We start from the raw sequence: 20,333 nt of genomic DNA, 5'->3' as shown, positions 1-20,333 counted from the left end.
AGACCATACAAACTCCGGTAGGTCAATGAGGTTCCTATTACCAGGCTTTGAAGAAACCATTGTCTTAACTGGAAGATCAACCAGTCTTATCTCAGGCGACGTATGCGATGATTTCTCTTACACTCTATCCGGGTCTTTCTTCAGGCTTTCTTTTTGAGAGCCACGACACACCAATCAACATCCAATCAACATCCGAGCCAGAATACAAAACCATTCTTATTTTATTATAGTCCTCTACATTTGAATGGGCATAATGGAAATACAGATCTGTCACTACTTCTGTTTCGTCGTGATTTTAATGACAAATCTCATCCATGGGCAGGAGTACCAGGTGGAGTACCAGGTGGAGTACCAGGTGGAGTACCAGGTGGTGTTACCACGTGGGTGTAACCAGGTGGTGTACCCCCGGAGGTTATTTTTACTCATTAACATGAGTACAGTCGATTGGCAGAGCCAGTTGAGTGCGAAGAAATCATTTTGCTTTACGCAAATTTACAATCTCGACTATTGTTGGCATCTAAAGAAGTCTCCTCACAAACAATATATTAGTAAATTAGACCTGAAAATATCAAAAATAAAACAATGAGAAAGCATAAATACTCATAAAAATTGTAGATTCTAAACATCTGGGAGAATTCACTCTAAAATAGTAATTTATGGTATATGGCATGGTATCGTGTCACCAGGAAACAAGGAGTTCGGAAACCTCCGAAAGATATGTGAGAGATACAGATTGTAAAAAATAATCTGCCGACAAAGGGAAATAAAATGTTAAGATGTGACTTTTTATTTTATTTATTATTGTTTCAGTTCTCTCTAATACTTAACTGTTTTGACACCAAAACAAGTGAATAAGCGTCCTTTGAGAATGGAAATTGGGGATGCTAGCAATCATATTTACTCGATGTGTTACGAAGCCTACGTCATGATATAAATAAAACATCGGAGGAGGGGGGGGATTTAAAAGTACCACGTCTACCTATTAAGAGCAAATTAAATCGTTAAAAACGTAATTTCTTTCATATAAAGGAAGTAGTGACAGATATGCAAGTAAACCAAATATCAGATGAAAGAATATAACCCACTACATTACTGCCCAATATCCTTACTTCAGTATTTTGACTATGGGAAACTAGGAATCACTAAGAAAGTTGACTTAGTAGAGGAGGAGGATAAGAGAAAAGAATGTTTGTTGTTAGCAAAATTATGAACATTTAATAGAAAATGCTGACCCCATCCTCTTTTGATTACAATAAACTTACCATAGCACTTTAGATTAGGGAACCTCAATTCACTAAACTAGTGGCTTGCAGTACGGCATGCATGTGACTGGCAGATTGACTGTTTAAAGAAGACTATAAAAGCATATATTGTAATGGCCTGACCATATTCTAGATCCACTTAAACTCCTACCCACCTACCTAAAGTCCACTAAATTACTTACTATCAAAAACCAGCGTGAAATTAAAAGTTTATTGAGGGAAAACTCTTTAATAGTTAATAGTGAATATGTGTCCTCATAATCTTCAAGTGTTACACAAAATTACTAGTCCTGGCAGCTGCCTGTACATTGTTTCAATAAGCATCACGGATAACAACTGTAGGTAAAGAGGGTGTTAGTGCAAACTATGTGGCAATGAGATGAACTGGTGCCATGTGTTGCCCAATGCAGGAGTTGCGGGAGAAGGTTCGTACAGTAACCTGGTTCCGCGGAGACACACGCAACATACAAACACGCTCGGAACTCTGGCTATACAGGACCTAGTGACCCACCAACTAGCAGCCACAACGGGGTGGGAAGTACTGTGATTCAAATGACCCACAAACAGGTCAGGTAGACTCATCGAAGTGTGTGAGGTACCATAATGGTCACGTAAGCAATCCAAGTATAGGAACCATTTCACGTTTTTTCAGGATATCCTGGTGGAATACAAACCTCCTCAAAAATGGTACAGGGTAGTGTCAGATATATATAGATTCATCGATTCTTAAACAAGCTCTGCTCCATATCATAACCTGTTGAACCGGGGGTTTAATAAAGTAATAGCAGCCATAATGGACCCAACTTGATTGCACTTCTTCCCAGTGTCTGCAAGGCACTGGGATCACTGGAACTGGAAGCCAGTTCCTGGAGCAAACACCTTGTTGGTGACTTAGCTTGTCTGTACCGGGTGGCACTGGCTATGCCGGTCGTTCCCTGTGATTTCACTGGATGCTGAGCCGAGCGTGAAGTGCACCAAGTGGGACCAACCCGGTACAACAGATAGGCTGTACCTCGCAACCAACATGCCTGGAAGCACATAATATGTCCATGCTTGAGTTGAGCCTAATGTGTTTGTTCCAGCAGCAAACAGCTTCCAACCTCTGGGCTCCTGGAGTGACTGGCTTTACCGGGTACATCCCAAACGGACTTCTTTTGATAAAGTGAGCAATCTCTAATGTCACTATTTATTACCTTTCAGTTGCTTTGCCAAAGAAAGATAGAGATAGAGGGTAGCTCACTGTCAAATCACGTACGGATTTTTCTAGAAACAGATTTTCTTCCAAGAGGTTAAAGTACAGACGGAAATAATGGTGATTGGTGAAGTTGGGGTCTAGAATTACATTATTACACAAACATGAAACATAGCCCTGATTTCATAGACTAAAGCCTTTAATATAATAAAGAAGTCCAGATTATAAATCAATGCGCATCCCCTTCTATGTCCTTATAGTAACAAAATGTTGCCAGCCTGTGTCCCTGGGCCAACGACAAAAATGCCCAAATAAAAAAAATAGGGTCGTTCGTCCGAGGCAGCATTATTACGACCTAGAGTTACGTTTTAAAGTTCAACGCGGGGCCGGGGGCGGGGTAGCGTCATGAAAAATATCTGACAGTATCGCGTTGGCAGGTGCTGTCGTCATGAAACGTATGACGTATCAACGGTGCACTTACGGCCGAGAATTGCGGATGGCAAGAAGCGCGTCGGTGTAGGGGTTAAAACTCTACTACAACATGCAAGGTGTTGTGTGGAGCTATTTTTTTTTTTAGCACCGTGATCACACAGTAATTCCGTACATAGTGTTTTCGGAGGTGGTCTGATAGTCTGTGGGGGAATCGAATGACCCCAAATACCCCATACCCCCTAAAACTAACCCTCACGAGAAATCCTGCTAAATTCATGCTTGTATTGAGCATATACATTTACCGTGCACATCCTTGCTCTGGGAGCGAAGACGCCATGTGTACGTTGGACGAGTCATGAGTGCATATCGAAAGGCATAACGCAATAATCTCACAACTTAGGCTACTAACTAAACGCAATATCACAAGTGCAAATAACAGAGGGACAAAAGCAGTTGTGTCTATAGGAAAACGACCTTCCTGTCGCGGGATATGCGGCGCCGCGAATTGTAGTATAACGCTCTGATGTGTCGTATTTCAAAGGTGGGTAGTGCTAATGGTGGGGACACGGCGCACCAAATACCGAGCGTTTTTAGCTTAGCTTGGACGGCACAGGGTGAAAATGTTACCCTATCGAACCCCTGGTATGTGTCACTGGGTATGAGTGAGCTGAAACACAGATGGATGGGAGGGGCAGAGGAAGGTATTGCTCCCTATCTAAACACAAAATAATGGGAAGGGGGGGGAGGATAAGGCCAAGCTTTTGTGGCATGAGGACCCCCCCACACCAGTCCTATAAAGAAGGAGCGAATATGCTACCGCACTACCCCAGCACACCTTAAGCCTGGTAATGAAGATCGTCACCCGTGACATAGTGCATCTAAGAAGGACGGGGGGGAGTTAATCCTACCCCTCATACCACCACATTATAAACAGGCCACTCTCAGCACGGTCACCGGACCTCAGGAGATAGGAAGTGCATGGAAACAGGAAAAGGAGGTGCAACTGGCCTGCCGTAAGTGGTCCGAGGCGATGATGCGTCTGATGGAGACGCGCACAATCTCATTCCCTATCAAGGAAATGAAGGGACATTCAAGTGTTATGCGTTCCATAAAGTGCTGTTGACCAACACAATGGAAGAACTGCTAATACACCCGAGTGGTACACCCTCCCACTCGTGGCGAACATATGGGCTTGTGTGTAATTACCGGGGGGGGCACAAGTGCCCCTTTTGAACAGGGGTGGAAACTGAACCCTGCAGGTAGGCTGATCTCCAGGACATAACAGGATTCAGTAACACCTGAACTTAGGACAGTCCTCAGACACTGACTCTTGAGGCTCAACCAAGATTGTCTGATAAAGATCCAAGAAGACAGATCTCGCTGGGCAGAAAGGCATCTCAGGCCATCACTGATCCCATGTAAACCACGGGAAATTAGGGAAATTAGGGAGTGAGTAGACTCCCACAATGAAAGTACTGTTGCTAGATCTTGCACGATAGCCAGAAGTTTTTTCTTGGAGGAAATTTCAAGGCAGTGGGACTGGATACCAAATGATGCTGCTTACACTATGATGCGAAAGGCTGCCACTCTCAGAACATATACTTTTCTAGTAGAGGGAGCCTTAACAATCAAAAATTTACTAGGAATTGACTAGATTTTAAAAATATTAGGCAAAGGCAAAGGCAAAAACTCATAACTTCAACTGCTTCAGGCCAGGGTCTTGACTAAGCCCTGCAGTTGAGAGAGCAATCTACCATGGAGGGCCTACCAGGAGGAACCATTAGGTCTAAGAAACAAATCTCGGGCTGGCTAGCATAGGGCGATGAGCACATACGCCTACTTCATTCTGCCTTACACTTGCTAGAACCTCCCAGGAGCTGTCACTATCAGCAAAAAAAAGCATGCAGACAGAGTGTCCCACAGAAGCCAAACTCCTTTGCTCAAAAAGAGACGCGCAATTCTTGTGCTCCAAAACCCAAACGGTGCCTCCCCAAATAATTGCAAAACTGCAAAACTGTGTATTGAAACCCCTCTAACAACCAACATACAAAAATGGTGTTTTGCAGAGAATGGTCGAACAAAAAGTCAACTACAGTTTTGCTGCCTCCCAATGCACTAGATGTGGCAGGTTTAGCCAAAACACTGTGGGAGAATGAGCAATCCCAATGGGCTCGCCATTGAACAGCCACTACAATCATGGTCATCTCTGCTTGTACTGGTGGCATGGAGGGCAAGGTCTGTGGGTTTGATGTACCTCTTGACGAACTGCCGCAGGGTTAAGCCACCACCTCTCCCGACATCCTAGTTTCCCTGAGCCATTCCACCCATGGTGTGCAGGCATGCACTAGCCTAAACAGCTTGCTGGACATAGGGCACTTACCAACCCCATCTAGATGTAGCTTCTGTCACTGTCTGAATGGTAATACCGGTCATCTCCAGGACTATTGCGTATGACTGAAGAGCACAACCACCAAATATCTTGTCTAGCTTGTCTAGACGTTTTTGATTATGTTTCTGTTGTTTTTGTTATTTTTACGTTGAAAAACAGGGGGAGGCACACAGTATATTTACATGGTTTTGTGGTTTCAGAGGATAAAATGGCAAACTCTTACAGATAATAATATTACTGTAGGTATATGTTTGCTGATCACTTGTATAAGCCCCCGCCTCTCACTTCCCCGAGGGCTGTAACTGATCGTGCTTCCACTGTCAGCGTGCTGGTATCCCCCCCCACCATGGCTCATCAACATTTGAGCCCTAGTTTTTCAAGCTTGTTTCCTTCATCCCACAATGCACGCCCTGTTATGGCAGCGGCCCTCTGGTTTCCGTCCTCCGCTGGCCTCTGAGCTAGCTCACCTCTATGCTGCCAGCCTATCAAATTTAAACTGCAAGGGGTTGAAGGCTGGACAAATGTTGTTTCTTGGCAGGACCGACGGCTATTGTAGCAACTGCAAGGCCACTGAGCCACCAGTAAGATCCTACTGGTTGCATGTACAAATGTGTTGTCTAGATTGTCTAAAAAGTTGAAAGTGAAAGCCAGACAAGTCAGCCTCTGTATGGGACCATTAACAGCATTAATGTGCTCCCATTCATTTTCCCAGCTAACCCTTTTGTGCTGTCAGAGAATCTTCTGCACCTTGACCACCAATTGAACCACACCCTCAGCTGCATTTTCTGCGGCTCCGGGGAGCAGTGGGGGTTCGATTGCTTGACACTGCATGTAGCAGGATTATTTATTCTGGAACGAGAGAACTGTCATGCAATCCCCCCACCCACCAATTCCTGACTTCGAACTACACTTCGAATGTGGAGTCCGACTCTCAACATTAGGCAAGGACACATGCACATGAGCTCCTCTGCCTCCTGCATTGACCCCTAATGTTTCGTTTATCTTCACTTGACATTCTGACCCAAAATCTCAGGTCTGTTTTGACACTATGTAGCAGTTTTTTTTTTTTTGTAAACTATGGTCCTCTTGTCACCATGTTTGTAGTTTGCAAATAGTGTATGCCACACTGGTGCAGGGAACTGCTCAGTTCGGAGCATAGGGGACTCAAACTTAAAACTGTCTGGGTCACCACTGGTTTATAGGTAAAATCACGCAGAGATCGACACAGTAAGGGATGCCTTCATTAGGAAATTTTAACATAAATACCTGTATATAGTTTTACTCCAATCAAAGACGAGCAGATCGGTCATGAACCAACCCCAGTTGACTAATCACACACATCTATCTTGTGCTCAGTTTATTGGCCTTTCGTTTTTCTTACACTCTCATCCCATCCAGTTGCGGGGTGACGCTTAAAGGTGAATGTTGTGGCACCCTGAGCTTCCAAGTCTTCTGTGTATTAAATTATATACTGTCATTTGTATGCTGGCACGACCCATTCCGAGTCTGTTGTTCATCACCTGTTGAGGGGGATCATTCTCAGGATGCTGTCCCCATTTTGTCCATGTTAATATATATGTTATATATATATAAAAAAAAAAAATATATATATAGGATATATATATATATAATATCATGCACTATATAGAAATACTGATGAAATTATTCTTTGTTGTGGGGCCAACCCTGGGTTGTGTGGCTGAAAGTCAGTGTTGGAGTGGGTAATAAACAGCCTGGATACCCACAAGTAGATTTAGTTTTTACATTCAGCTTCCGTGTACGGGTGATAAGAACAAGGTCATGCCTTTCAACATCTTGAAAACGACACAAACAGTGATATTTCCTGTTTCAATAAACATACAAGTGAGGGTCGAATGAGTTTAGTTTAATTTCAGTATAACCCCCTAAATCCCAGTAGTCATTAATGAGATTAGCTATATCAAAACTACTTTAGAATCTTCCATGTTTATTAAATCACTCAGTCCTCCTTAGGGCTCAAAAGATTACCGTTTCCCTTCATGCAGAATGACCCAGAATTGGGGTCACTGCTGGACAACACTGGGGGTCGTATTCATGTTTGGGGCTGTGTTTGTGCATTCATTTCATGACTGTAGATGTTTACGCTGATAACCATGTCATTTTCCTGGTGACTTAGGTGTGTGCGCAAAGAAGTGCCTGAGTGCTGGTGAGTACAAATAGAGATAGATTGCAGGCCGTTTACCAGCACTGTGAAGTAGTGTGTCCAGCAGCTCACACATCTGGGTGTCTCTGTGTTTGAATGAAGCGTGTTTATAAACATGGAGCTGCGTAATGTCGTACAGATAACATCATGTAGACAATCTGGAGTGTGACTTACCTTGAATTATGTGTCCTGGCATTCAAGATACATCATTCATCCTGATCTGTGAGGCTCAGTGTATCATTTCCTGGCAAACCCACCTGACTTCCATGACTACCTTGACATTTGCCCAATTTACTTTGGGATCACCCAATTAAAAAATAAAAGAAATAAAATTAAATAAATAATCAAAGACCAAACTGACAGTCCAAAGCTCTATAGTTGTTGATAGAAAGGACAAAATATTCAGAAAAATAATCTTTTTTAAATGTGTGCATTTACTTAGTTTATACCTCTTGGGGGCGGGGTAAAAGCACTTGTGACAAAGTTCTTTGTCCTCATATCATCTGTGTGATTTCAATGAATATTAAAAAAAACAAAGATAATGCCAACTCCACACTAACCTTTTTATTTACTTAGACAGCCACTATGGTAAAACCATGTTATATTTTTTGACTGTTGTAATACTTGAATATGTCATAATGCAGTCTAGAGTATCATGATGCATCTGATATTAACGCTATCATCCTCCAAAATACTTTCAGTGTGAGGGTATAAAAAAGTCCTGATCTATAAACTCAGCAAACGCATAGTTGTAACAGATAAATAATGACCTGTGAAAAAACAGAATTCTATACAATCTCCCACTGGTGTAAAACTCAGGAAGTGTAAGTGTAAACGCCTGGAAGTATGACCACTCACCTTGATAGGCACCTCTATTTGACTTCAGTGTAAAGTACACTTGTGTATTTACAGGTCCTGGTGTGGGCTTTAGACCAATATGATATGGTAATGGACAGTGACTTATAAGTTCATCAAAAATTAAAGACAAAAACACATTGAAGAAAAACACTTACCCAAGTCAAAATCATGCTGCAATGTTTCTTTTGTCACTGTTCAGTGTTAGGCCATTTCCTGGTAGCACTGGGAGCAGCTGGAATGGGGAACTGGTGTATTACCTGGAGCCAAACCTCTGAAAGCTCCTGGTGAGATCATATAACTGTACCAGGGGTGGTCAACACCGGCCATGTTATAACATGCAGGAATATATATATATATATATATATATATAGAATATATATATATATATATATATATATATTATATATTATATATATATATATACACATTCTGATTCAAATGTAAATGTATAACATTTTGAATAACGTCTGAACCTGGCATTTGTTTAGAAAATCATGCTCAAGCAAGCTTAGAAGAGTTCTCAAATCAGGATCTGACTGTATGCTGACAGCACCCTCCTAGACCCAGTGTGTGTGTATGTGTGTGTTTGGTGCAGGTGTTGGAGGAGCAGGCGGTGTCCCAGGTGTAGGGGGAGTTGGAGGGGCAGGACTTGTACCTGGAGCAGGTGAGATGTAATGCAACACCAAATTACTTAATACTTGATCATTAGCAGTGTTCCTGTAGGTTGAAAAGTACTAAAAGTACAATATTAAGGTTGCAGTGTTTTCAATGCATATATATCACGGTGTTTGAATAAAAATGTGTGCAAGTGCATTAACAGCTGGGAGTCAAATGCTTTTGGAAGGGTGCAGGTTTTTTCAATTTTTTTTCTTGAAGGTGTGAAGGCACTCGGCCTGTCTAAATACAGACTTCTGTAGGGAGGATTTTGCATTTGGTTAGTGAAGTTAGGAGGGTGCTCCAGAACCTGATCAAAAATATCAGTGCCTTGGATGTGCCGTCTTAAACAGAGGTGTAAGATTGAAAACCAAATATGCCACTATATTCTGCATCATTTGCTCAGATAGGAAGGTTGTGATTTTCCTGCACTACAGGGTTGGCCAACATCAGTCCTGCAGAGTATTGCTTAAACCAAATCTTTCTATTAGGGTAATAAGAGATCTCTTAAATGTTGCATATATCGGGGAAGAGGAGGGGGCCCCAAGCATCAAACCCTGAGGTACCCCAGTCCCAAAGGATAGCCAATGTAATTTAGACTTAACTTTAAGATACTCCAAAGGTTAGCAGGGAGTGCAGATCCTGTAATGCAGTGTTGAGGATAGATCATTTTACCAAAATTAGCAAATTTTTATATATATATATATATATATATATATATATATATATATATATATATATACATATATATATATATATATATAATATCTCATGAGTTGTGATGTACTCTACAAGGACGGCCCTGACTCTGTGCCATGACACACGCACACCATTTTCTGTCAAAATACTGAACATACTACTGAAATAGCTTCCCTTGTGTTAGTGGGCTGTTGTTAAAGACATGCGATCATCTTGTTGCAGGTGGAGGGTATCCAGCAGGTGTTGGTGTGGGGAGCCGGTTGCTAAACCACCCTAAACCAGGTAGCAAAAGAAAGCATACAAAAAAATTAATGTTCTGCAACCCGACTCCACACTGTACTTCAAAAGCATTGCAAATTCATTTTCAAAGATTTTTCCCAAGAACAAATGCACTGCCCATGACCATAGATTAACACTGAAGCTTCAATAACAGCACGCCTTCTCTGCTGGGGAATTGTAGAGGAAGAGTAGGGAAATGCATCTAACAAGTACAACATATTCATTGTGGGTTTTTGTTTTCGTCCTCTAAATTGTGTGAGCTATGATTGTGCTGAGTGTTTAACATCTAACTCTGTCAACAGGCTATGGCTCTTTGGGTACAGGATACGCACAGCCAGGTGAGGCCCAGCATTATCTGGGACAAAGAATGATTGCTTCACACAGATCTTAATTGGCATCTATACATGTTCTTGAATTGTCTATATATTTTGTGCTATAGACCAATTTTACTGTAAAATGAGGAGAGGTGTTATAGAAATAGTGCGCGAAGTGGGCCTTTACTGGTGCTGAGCTCTGCCAATTATGTGACTCTGTTAACAGTGACAGGAATGATTGTTTTGGTCTTTTGACATGCTGGTACTCTCTCAAAACCAGAATCCCCCAGTCAAGAAAACCCCTCTGTCCTGCCCACGACACATGTACTTTCACACTCATAGCAGTAACACACTTGTGTAATCTCTCTCACACACACAATGAGATCATGGGTTTGTACTGGTCCTTTGAGCAATGGTTTGGTGTCACTGTGTTCTCTCAAGCACCGTCCTTTCAGAACATCTTCCTCAATTGGCTTTTCTGCTTATGCAGATACACTGCAAACCCAGCCAAAACCATCTGCCAGAATACTCGCTGTATTCACAACACAGTCACAACAAAAGACGTTTCTCCTGAGAAAAAGACTAAATTACTCTTACATTTGTGTCCAATGGCATTTCAGAAGAGATCGAAGTGATCTCAATCTGTGCTTTAATTTGCCAAGATACTAAAGCCTCTATACTTAGGATTAGTATACATTATAACTTGTAATCTGTGTTATAGATCAACTGAGTTACAGATCTAAATCTTTGTGTCTTTTCTTCCTACAGGTGGTGTAGCTCCAGGAGGATATGGAGGATATCCACAAGCATATCCAGGTATCATTTTATAGAAATAACCCAAGGCTAAATTCATATTGTAACTCCTTATAGAATTCAGCCCCTCTGTAGTTAATTTCCCATTTCGAGGGCCGTTGTACGTTTGATAAGATGTCTCAAGTGTTCCCTGAAAGTGTCTGTGAAGCTTTCAGCTCAAAATGTGTGTTTGTCTTTAAAATGAGCTGCTGCTCCCCAACCCCCTTTCCAGAAGAGGGAGGAGCCTGTGACTTAGTGGCAATAATCAAAACAGCTGTTTTTTATTATCTTAAATGCATATTGCAGTTCTTTGTCATCATCAGTTTATTTCTTGCATGCATTGTCAGTTTAAACTTCTGATATGCAGTTTTTTTTGAGTGCACAGAAATCCGTCTGTTTTGCATCAGCTGTCAAAAACATGCAAGGTTATGTGAAAAACACACAGACGTCACATAAAAACACAGTTGGTTATGTCTGTGAACATAAACAGCTTCGTGTGTATCAGTATATTAGATCTGTGAAATGGTGACGACACACTACTAATGTAACTCAACCAGGCCTTGCCCACTTTTGTTTTTTAGCATATGTCTTGGGTGGGATTTATTTAAAGGTGGGATACTGTGATGAGTACTTCATGAAAGAAAACTCAGGACTACAGTCTAGATGTTTGAGGGAGTTCAGAAACAGTGCTTGCTGATATACATAGAGAATGACATTGGATTGACTTTGTGCTTTGTAAACTTAATCATTCTCATGCACAAACATAAGGAAAAAAAATAACCTCATAATAAGACCCCTCTAAACAGCATATCCTGACAGGCAATATGCTGAAAAACTGCTGAAATCCACTCACTATGAAAAGCACTGGCTTGAAGTGCAAATATCATGGAAGGTGTATTTGCATTCTGACTATAATGTGATTCTCGGTGCTTGCTAATACACACACTCAAGCTGCTGTCATACAGCACGCTATTATGTGTTACTTATTATATAATCACGACGTAGAGTGCCTCGGTGGCTTTATTATTATTTCCGTCCAGATGCTCTTGGTCACAGCTGGGCATAAATCTCCTGCTGGAACAAACAGTAATCCGGACGCTGTCTGTTGGCTTACTCACAGTTCCTATTGGCATCTACTTCACACAGTTATTCTTCGCTTTACTTACTTAATTAGACACAATGCCACATTTCACTGTCACTCATGTGGTTTGAACAGCTCATAATACAATGATTTCTTGTGTTTTAGGAGGATATGGAGCAGGACTGTCACCACAACAAGGCAAACGCTCTTAAAAACCCTTACAACATCACTGGAAGATGCAGTAGAATGATGGACTGTTGAGCTCATTTGGTCACTTTGATTAATGTGTATTTCGTGTGCTTCTTTCCTCAGCCAAAGCAGCCAAATACGGAGGTGGACTGACGGGATTCCTGGGAGCAGGTTATCGAGGTACGAGATTAATCCCGCCACCACATAATCACTGATTTCTCATAATCACTGATCTCATTTCTGCTGTCCTCAACTAAACGTCCTGATCCTAAATCACACCAAACACTGGCCTACTTCTACTGAAGTTAAGATGTACATGAGCATGTGTGACCCTGGAGCACAAAACCAGACTTAAGTGTCAAGATTTCTACATCATCTGAAAGCTGAATAAATCATCTCTCCATTGACATATGGTTTGTTAGGAGGACAATATTTGTCTGAGATACAACTATTTGAAAATCTGGAATCAGAGGGTGCAAAAAAAAATCTAAATATTGAGAAAATCATCTTTAAAGTTGTTCAAATGAAGTTCTTAGCAATGCATATTACTCATCAAAAATTAAGTTTTCATATATTTACGGTAGGAAATATCTTCATGGAACATGATCTTAACTACTTAATATCCTAATGATTTTTTGGCATAAAAGAAAAATCGTTAATTTTGACCCATACAATGTATTTTTGGCTGTTGCTACAAATATACCCCAGAGACTTAAGACTGCTGTTATGTGAGTTTATAAAACAGAGCCGCACTGGTGGACGTCATAAAGTAGTTGAGATGCTCTGGAGGATCTTTCCGCATTGAATTCAGACTCCATTCTGATATGAATTAGGCAAATTTCTGATGGATAAAATCGGTTACATTTTTTTAAACATTTTTTTTCTTGTTGAACTTCATGAATTTATTTCGGTGTGTTTGTCATTTCACGTTTTCAAGGGATAGCTCACCCAAAATGAAAACTGTCATCACCCTCATGCCATTTCAAAACCCAGCCGACTTTCCTTAATCTTCATTCACACAAATGAAGAAGAGATATTATTTAATGTAAGCTGTGGTGTTGTTCTGCAGGAGGACGGCTGCCAAGGAAAATACTGCGGGAGGAGGAGAAAGTAAAGGATCGCTTGAGATGTGAAGTGACCTCAAGAAACATGGTGCTACTGCATGCTCCAGAATGTACTTTTGATACTCAAACAAACAATCCCAACATGCACAAGTGTTATGTTTTGTACTGATATTAAGTATTTGTAACAAATCCAAATCCAGATCCCCGATCCATCTAGTGTTTTTGTGAAAATAATTCCAATCCTAAGGCACATTCCATCACCCTTACTGTTTCCTATTATAACCGGGTTGATTAGCTGGCAATGCTGTTGTGTAACTGCAAACGTTTTAACCACGACCTCTTATTTGTGGATGTTTCTGAGACCATCCGAAGCTCTTTTGATCAGATGCAGTCACGATCTGGCGCTCTTGACTCTTTCACATCTCCCAGCGTCCTCGCTGACTCATGAGTGAAAGCGTCCTGTCATTCTGCTGATTGAAATACTTCACGTCTGGCTGTGCTTCAGCTCAGGGGTTTGCCTTCCGCAGCTTTATAACTACAGTGCTTCATGGGTGACTCTCTCTCTCTCAATTAAACACACACACATAAAAGAAATTATATTTTGCATAAAGAAAATTAAGTCTGCTTTAAGAGCACAGATTCTTTCGATTAAACACTTTTCCCACCAAAATTCTAATGATTTTGGTGCTTTTACTTTTTTTTTCTTCTGTAATTATCAATTATTCTCAATGGTAATATTTTATTCTCATTACTGTAATACAAAAAAAAAAGTGTTTTATTTAAAGGCAGTAATACTTCCATGATGTATAAATACTTTTGCAGTGAATTTATTTCTAACATTATTTTCATTTTCTTCATGACAATATATAATTTCTTTTCATTTGTTGCGATGAAACCCGTGACATGTTCTTGACATGTTCTGTGAGACAGATTCACCCCCTCTAGATGATTTAGGCTTTCATGAAGCATCAGTGAGTGTCTTCGATTCAAATCTGATCTCCTGATTTGAGACGCTTGAAAAACAGGCCGCAATAATATGTGTGCAAATGCATACTGCAGACATAGAAACAACACATTTTACGCTAAGAGAGCTCTGTGGATGGTAGAACGTCTGACAGCGACAGCGATCGCAGACTGTGTGAAGTATGAAGAGCTCTGCTCTGATTATGCTGAGAACAAGCAGAAGTGAATGACAGCTTATGTCTAATAGCAATCATCTGTTTTTGGTATCTGTCCCGGTGAAGGAAACAAACTGAAAGTAACTCTGTAAAATAGTAATCATAGTTCTGACTTGTACATTATGTATGTTTTGTTTAAAAACCTGGAAGATTAAAAGATGTGCTTATGTTTTTCCCCGGACCCGGGGACTACAGGTGCTTCCATCATTTGACCAAGAATGTGTTTTCTTTAATCGCTGTGTATTCACATAGAATTAGTTTATATATATATATCATATATGTATATCATACGCTTACCGTAGGTTGGATCATTTAACAACAGGTTACTTTGCCTTATGTTGTTTGTTTTGCACCATTTGAACATGACATGTTGTCCAATTATCGAGTTTGTACACATCATATGACAATAACTTCTTTCTTTTAAATAGCTTCTGCATTGTAGTCACTGTGGAACTTGCAAAACTGTGTGTGCTATTTTAAGATGTGAGTGTGTGTGTGTGTTGTGTAGGTGATGTTTGTAAATCTCCTCAGTGTGTGTGTCTGTCTGTCCCGAAAGCCTCACTAGCCAATGTATTATCAAACATATAACGTGTCAGTTTTTGCTATACTTGGTTGATACTGTTTTTCGATCCATCTGGAGAGACACTTTATCATGTATTAATGTACCTGGTGCTGTATTTGACCTGCCTGTGAGCCCTACCAGGTCTCCTCTATTGTGCCGTGGGAGTTTTCCATCTTATTTAAATAAAGGGGCGGGGCTGTTGCACTTTTTCCACAACCTATATTCCGACTAGTTCCCGGAAATCCCGGCATTTTTACCTGCTCTAGTAGTGAAAAAAAATAAATAAAATATTTTAAATTAAAAATGGCGTTCTTGGTGTGCATGATTGTGTAAAATGATAAACACACACACCGTGTCTGTTAACCACAGCTTCATGTGGATTATTGCATTAATAAAACAGTTACCACACCCTGATTTCATCAAATAAACACACAGCAACAGTAATACTGAAGTAATGAGGTCACAGGGGTGTGTTTACAGAGAATTTTACAACAGTGTCCCAAAGAGGCTCAGCCATTTTCTAATCAAGGACTGGACCTTCTATAAAACAACATCCCAAACACAGTGTTAGGGGTTACAGTGCCTTAGGAAAAACAGCTCATCTTTAAAAAAAAAGCTTATACATAAAACCCAAATAGGAAATAAAAGTTATTGAATAAGCATGTGTTCTGAGACAACTGGTGTCTTGTATTTTAGAGCAGTCAATGCAATTTATGAAAGGAAATCAACTAAATCTGTATGTGTGTGAAAATATTCAGATGCAACCCCTTTTGTAGTCATTAACATTTTCATAAGTAACTGTAGTTTAATTACACATTTTTATCTCAGTAACTGTAACAGATTACAGTTTCATTTATTTTGTAATTAAATTAACTAATTCTGTTACTCCCAAACACTGTATACAACACAAACAAACAAACAAACAAACAAACAAACAAACAACAAAAACATTTAAAAAATTGTATTCATGACATCTCTAAACGGGCGCTGCAATCTTTCTATGAAGGCTATATATATATATATATATATACTATATATATATATATAGATATATATATATTATACATATTATATATATTAATTAATAAAAACAACTGGATATTGTCATTTGTTGTCCTTCAAAAGCGCTCTTATCAAATGTTACTTTCTTGTCTTTTAAATCGGCGTCACAATGGTATCAGGGAGACAGCGCGAGCGCATGCGCGCCAGTGTTTTCCAGGGCTGGTGTTCATGTGTCTGGAGCAGTCCCACTATGGCCAAGGCTCGGGAAGCGCCCAGGCGCGTAACTAAAAACTGAAACTACACTCAAAGCTTCGCCAGCGGACTCCCGCCTACTTACCGACTCAAAGCCGTAAGCTAATCAGACAGCAGCGCGACGCGACGCGACGCGTGTAATATTCATGAGGCGAGGCTTTGCTGTTTTGCAGCGCAGCTCCAGCGCCCGCTTTTCTCCCAGCGCGTCTGACTTCGCAGATGGGAGCTTCTGTCGCGGCGCTTGAATGAGGTTGATGAGGGCTGCTCTGCTGCTTCCTGGAAGGACGAACGCATGGGAGAGGAGGAAGGTTAGTGTGTCTGGTGTACACTGCTGATGCTGAGGATGATGATGATGATGAGGATGAGGATGTGTTTGTTGTCGCTATAGCGTGACCTGTGAAGAAGCACATGTGTGCTCACTGCTGCTGCAATATTGAGAGAAACATTGACTCAAGTGTCTCCTCAGATGCTCACTATCCCTTCACTTGTGTTCACTTCAGCAGCTGTCTGATTTAAAGAGAGGAGGTTTTGAGCTGGTTGGCTTTTACTGGTGCATGCATACAATTATCATGCACCAATACCATGTTTATGGGATGTTTACCATGGTTTTTAAGCACATCACGAAAAACTTGATATCTAGCGTTTCCAGATAAAAGCTTGCCGAAACTTTAGTCTGTCTGTTGAGATTCTTAATTGAAGATGCATGTAATCATTTAGGCTAAATCTATTAATACACAATCTATTGACTCAGATGACTGGAAAATCAGAAAAGTTCTGGAAATGTCATGGGCCAGAAAGACTGGGAATGTACAATGGCGCTGTGATACCACTTGTTACAAACTTATTACAACTGTGTTACCGTGTCCAAAGTGCCATGTTAGTATTTTGTTTATATTTTGCATATTTAGTGTGATGTTATCCTGTATCCATCTGCCCTCATGTACATTTGTGTGTGGTTTTACAGGGAACTTTTCTCTCTCTCTCTCTTTCTCTCTCTCTCTCTCTCTCTCTCTCTCTCTCTCTCTCTCTCGTCTCTCTCTCAACTCTCTCTCTCTCTCTGTGTGTGTGTGTGTGGTTCACTGGTTGGGGTGGTTTTTGGGGACACATTTGTATATATTAAGCATGGGTATGACAGAAGCATTGGCCACTGACATGTGGGTTTATGAGGACACTGCCTCTGTCCCCTAAGTTCAAAAGGCTTAAAAACATACTACAATGGTGTTTTTAGGGTTTAGGTTGAGGTTGCGCGGTAGGGCTTGATCGCGACAAATACAGTTTTTGTATATTAGAAACACCATTATGCCCTATGGAGATTCCCCTGTACCAACCATATAAAACCAATGTTTGTGTGGGTTGTGTGTGTGTGTGTGTCTGTGTGTCAGACACATGATCTGTCATAACCACACTCCGTACACAGTCCATTACACACCTCCAGTTTATACATGACTTCCACACACAGGCAGAGAGCATATCACTGTAGGAGACGCATGGCACACAGATGATCATGTCACTTGTGCTGATATAGGACCGTTTGTTTGATCATTTCAGTGTTAACAGCATCAATAAAGAAATGCCAAGCCTTCAGCTGACACTCCTCACCTAAACTCCCCCCTGAAGCATGTCAGTAGTTTGTTCAGTGTTATATACAGCGCACCTGTTATGGAAATTCACTTGCGGTGGTGGCTTTATGGTCTGTTGAATGGTGATTTACATGCCTACGTTGTCACCTAGCTGGGAGAGACCCAATGCTAAGTAAATAAACAACAGTGTCGTACAATGAGCTTATTATATTTCGTTTGCTACATTAAGTAGGGCACTGGTGATTTTTTCCGCGATGCAGAAAACATGAATGGAATCATGGAATTCATTCATAAAAACAGATTTTAACTGTAAGACGTGGAATTTCATGAAATTTATCTTATTTTTGATGAACTAATATAAAACTAAAAATTTCTATATAATATTATTATTTATTCATTTTAGATGTTTACATCTGGAAAAGCTGTTGCTTCCATAACTTAAATAGACAAGGAAACAGTTGAAATGCTGTTAAAAACGACCGTTTCACGTGTCCCAAACTGACACCAAAGATATTTTGAAGAATGTGTGTAACCCAACAGTTGAAACGGATCCCATTTGACTTCCACAAAGATGGTGCAAAAAAAAGAGAAAGAAGTCGAACAGGAATATTAGAGAAATACCATATATTGGTTAGAGACTAATCCATCATTTAATATTTAAGCACTTGAAATGATCTGCGTTGGCTAACTAAAACCCTCAGTCTTGTCTGTGGATAATGCACATGCTTCTGTTTGCAGTACGAATTGGCGTTGTGTATCAGGATGAGCTGTGCAGGGTGCTGATGCGAGTGTGTGCTGTGTTTTGTGTGTGCAGCTGGCGGCAGGTTGCCGGAGTGTGCGGGCTGCAGACAGCACATCTATGATCAGCAGTACCTACAGGCCCTGGACTCGGACTGGCACACGCTGTGTTTCAGGTAAGAGCTGCGTCCGGAGCGTGACAGGGCCGCCTCCATTACCTGGAGTTTGCACATCACCAAAACTACTTGCTACATGATCTACACCACCAAGACAACGATTTCACCCAAGTTGTGGGTTTAGAGTCCAAATGATGAGGTGAAAATAAAATGAATGGCCTTTCTGCTGAGTTGTTCTCGTGGGCCGTACACAGTGCAGTGATCCCCCAACATAGATGACCCCCGACTCACTGACCTCCATCAGAGCAGATCATTTCACATGCTCCAGAAAGAGAAATGTTGGTTATTCATGGCATTCAATAGGAAATACATTTCATTTATAACCATGTTTATCAATAAAATGAAATGAAAATAATAGAAATTGGTTCATTTTAATTACCCAAATATTGTGTGTGCTTATCAGAGTAAGACATTGGGTCTCATACACTAATAATTGCATAGATTATTGGTATTTATATACACATTCGGACTTCCACTAATTCACATCACATGAATTAGAATTCTTAATGTTAGTGACTCCTGGAGTACTCTAAATCAGCAGCCGCACGCACGAAGGTCAGTCAAGTGCATTAAGATGCCCAGACCATCTCGTTCCTTACAGCCTTTCGTCACGTCTCATCAAAGATCCCCCACAACGAACTCGTATGATACTGCCGCTCGCTGTCTACAGACGCACTCTCACCAGATCTTTCAGCAATGCAAAGAGCCAGTCTTTCATGCACCATAAAACAGACTCCCAGCTTCCAGAGCTCTCATTGGCCGGGCTGGGCAGATGCTCGCAGCTCAGCAGTCTAACCAGCTATAGTCTAACACATTTTCAGCTCGTCTTACTCTTTTCCTGTATATGATGAACTCATTGTTAAGACTATTATCCTGAGATGAAACTATATGATATACATATGATTTTATCCTATGATTCAAATACATTATTAAGAGATGCGTCAATGTCCAATCCAGTCCCTTTATTGTCTACATCACCACACAGCACATGTTGCTTGGTGAGTGAATTCTTGGGAGCGTGCACCAGAAATTGCAAACGTTAACATATAACCATACAGACTTCAACGGTGAAAATAGGCAATATCACATACAGATAGTCAGTACACACAGTGTCACAGTAGCAAACGATCACCACTGCGTGTTTGAAGTGAAATGTGGCAAAATATTTCGGAGCTATTTGTTCTGAAGTTGGTGATTTAAAGTCCCCCATCAGCTGCATCTTTGTCGCGGTTTCCGTGCACAATATTCCCTACAGTTCCTGAGTGCGGGTCTGTGTTGGCTTTGAGGGGTTTCACGAGTGATTATGTATGTGAATCCCCTCGGTAGGGCCAGATGGTCGACACTGAAGGCCTATGAAATTCCTGTATCAGGGGAGCAGAAAGATGTTCATAGAGTGTAGGTTTTCCTTTCATCCCAAACCAATAAGTTGTTGATAAAGAACTCAAAGCCCCCACCTCT

The 20,333-nt window shown here is 40.9% G+C and overlaps 2 protein-coding genes across 2 annotated transcripts in view; both read left to right on the top strand.

The window, feature by feature from the left end:
• Positions 1-253: 253 nt before the first annotated feature.
• LOC109103901 (elastin-like) lies at positions 254-12,553 on the top strand. The gene is made up of 8 exons (XM_042738867.1): positions 254-394; positions 8,536-8,599; positions 8,911-8,979; positions 9,891-9,950; positions 10,250-10,285; positions 11,030-11,077; positions 12,300-12,332; positions 12,447-12,553. Exons 1-8 carry the CDS (start codon positions 254-256, stop codon positions 12,536-12,538), a joined length of 543 nt encoding a protein of 180 aa, XP_042594801.1. The 3' UTR covers positions 12,539-12,553.
• A 3,826-nt stretch (positions 12,554-16,379) lies between these two features.
• The window catches only part of LOC122133870 (LIM domain kinase 1-like), a 66,251-nt gene continuing 62,297 nt past the window's right edge, over positions 16,380-20,333 (top strand). Inside the window, 3 exon segments of the mRNA XM_042738866.1 lie at positions 16,380-16,405; positions 16,601-16,689; positions 18,776-18,875. Coding sequence (XP_042594800.1) covers positions 16,380-16,405; positions 16,601-16,689; positions 18,776-18,875 — 215 coding nt within the window.

Source organism: Cyprinus carpio, chromosome B15 (assembly GCF_018340385.1).
Source record: "Cyprinus carpio isolate SPL01 chromosome B15, ASM1834038v1, whole genome shotgun sequence".
Classification (NCBI taxonomy): Eukaryota; Metazoa; Chordata; class Actinopteri; order Cypriniformes; family Cyprinidae; genus Cyprinus; species Cyprinus carpio.
The sequence above is the reverse complement of the archived record's forward strand: the minus strand, read 5'-3'. Positions and strand labels throughout refer to the sequence as shown.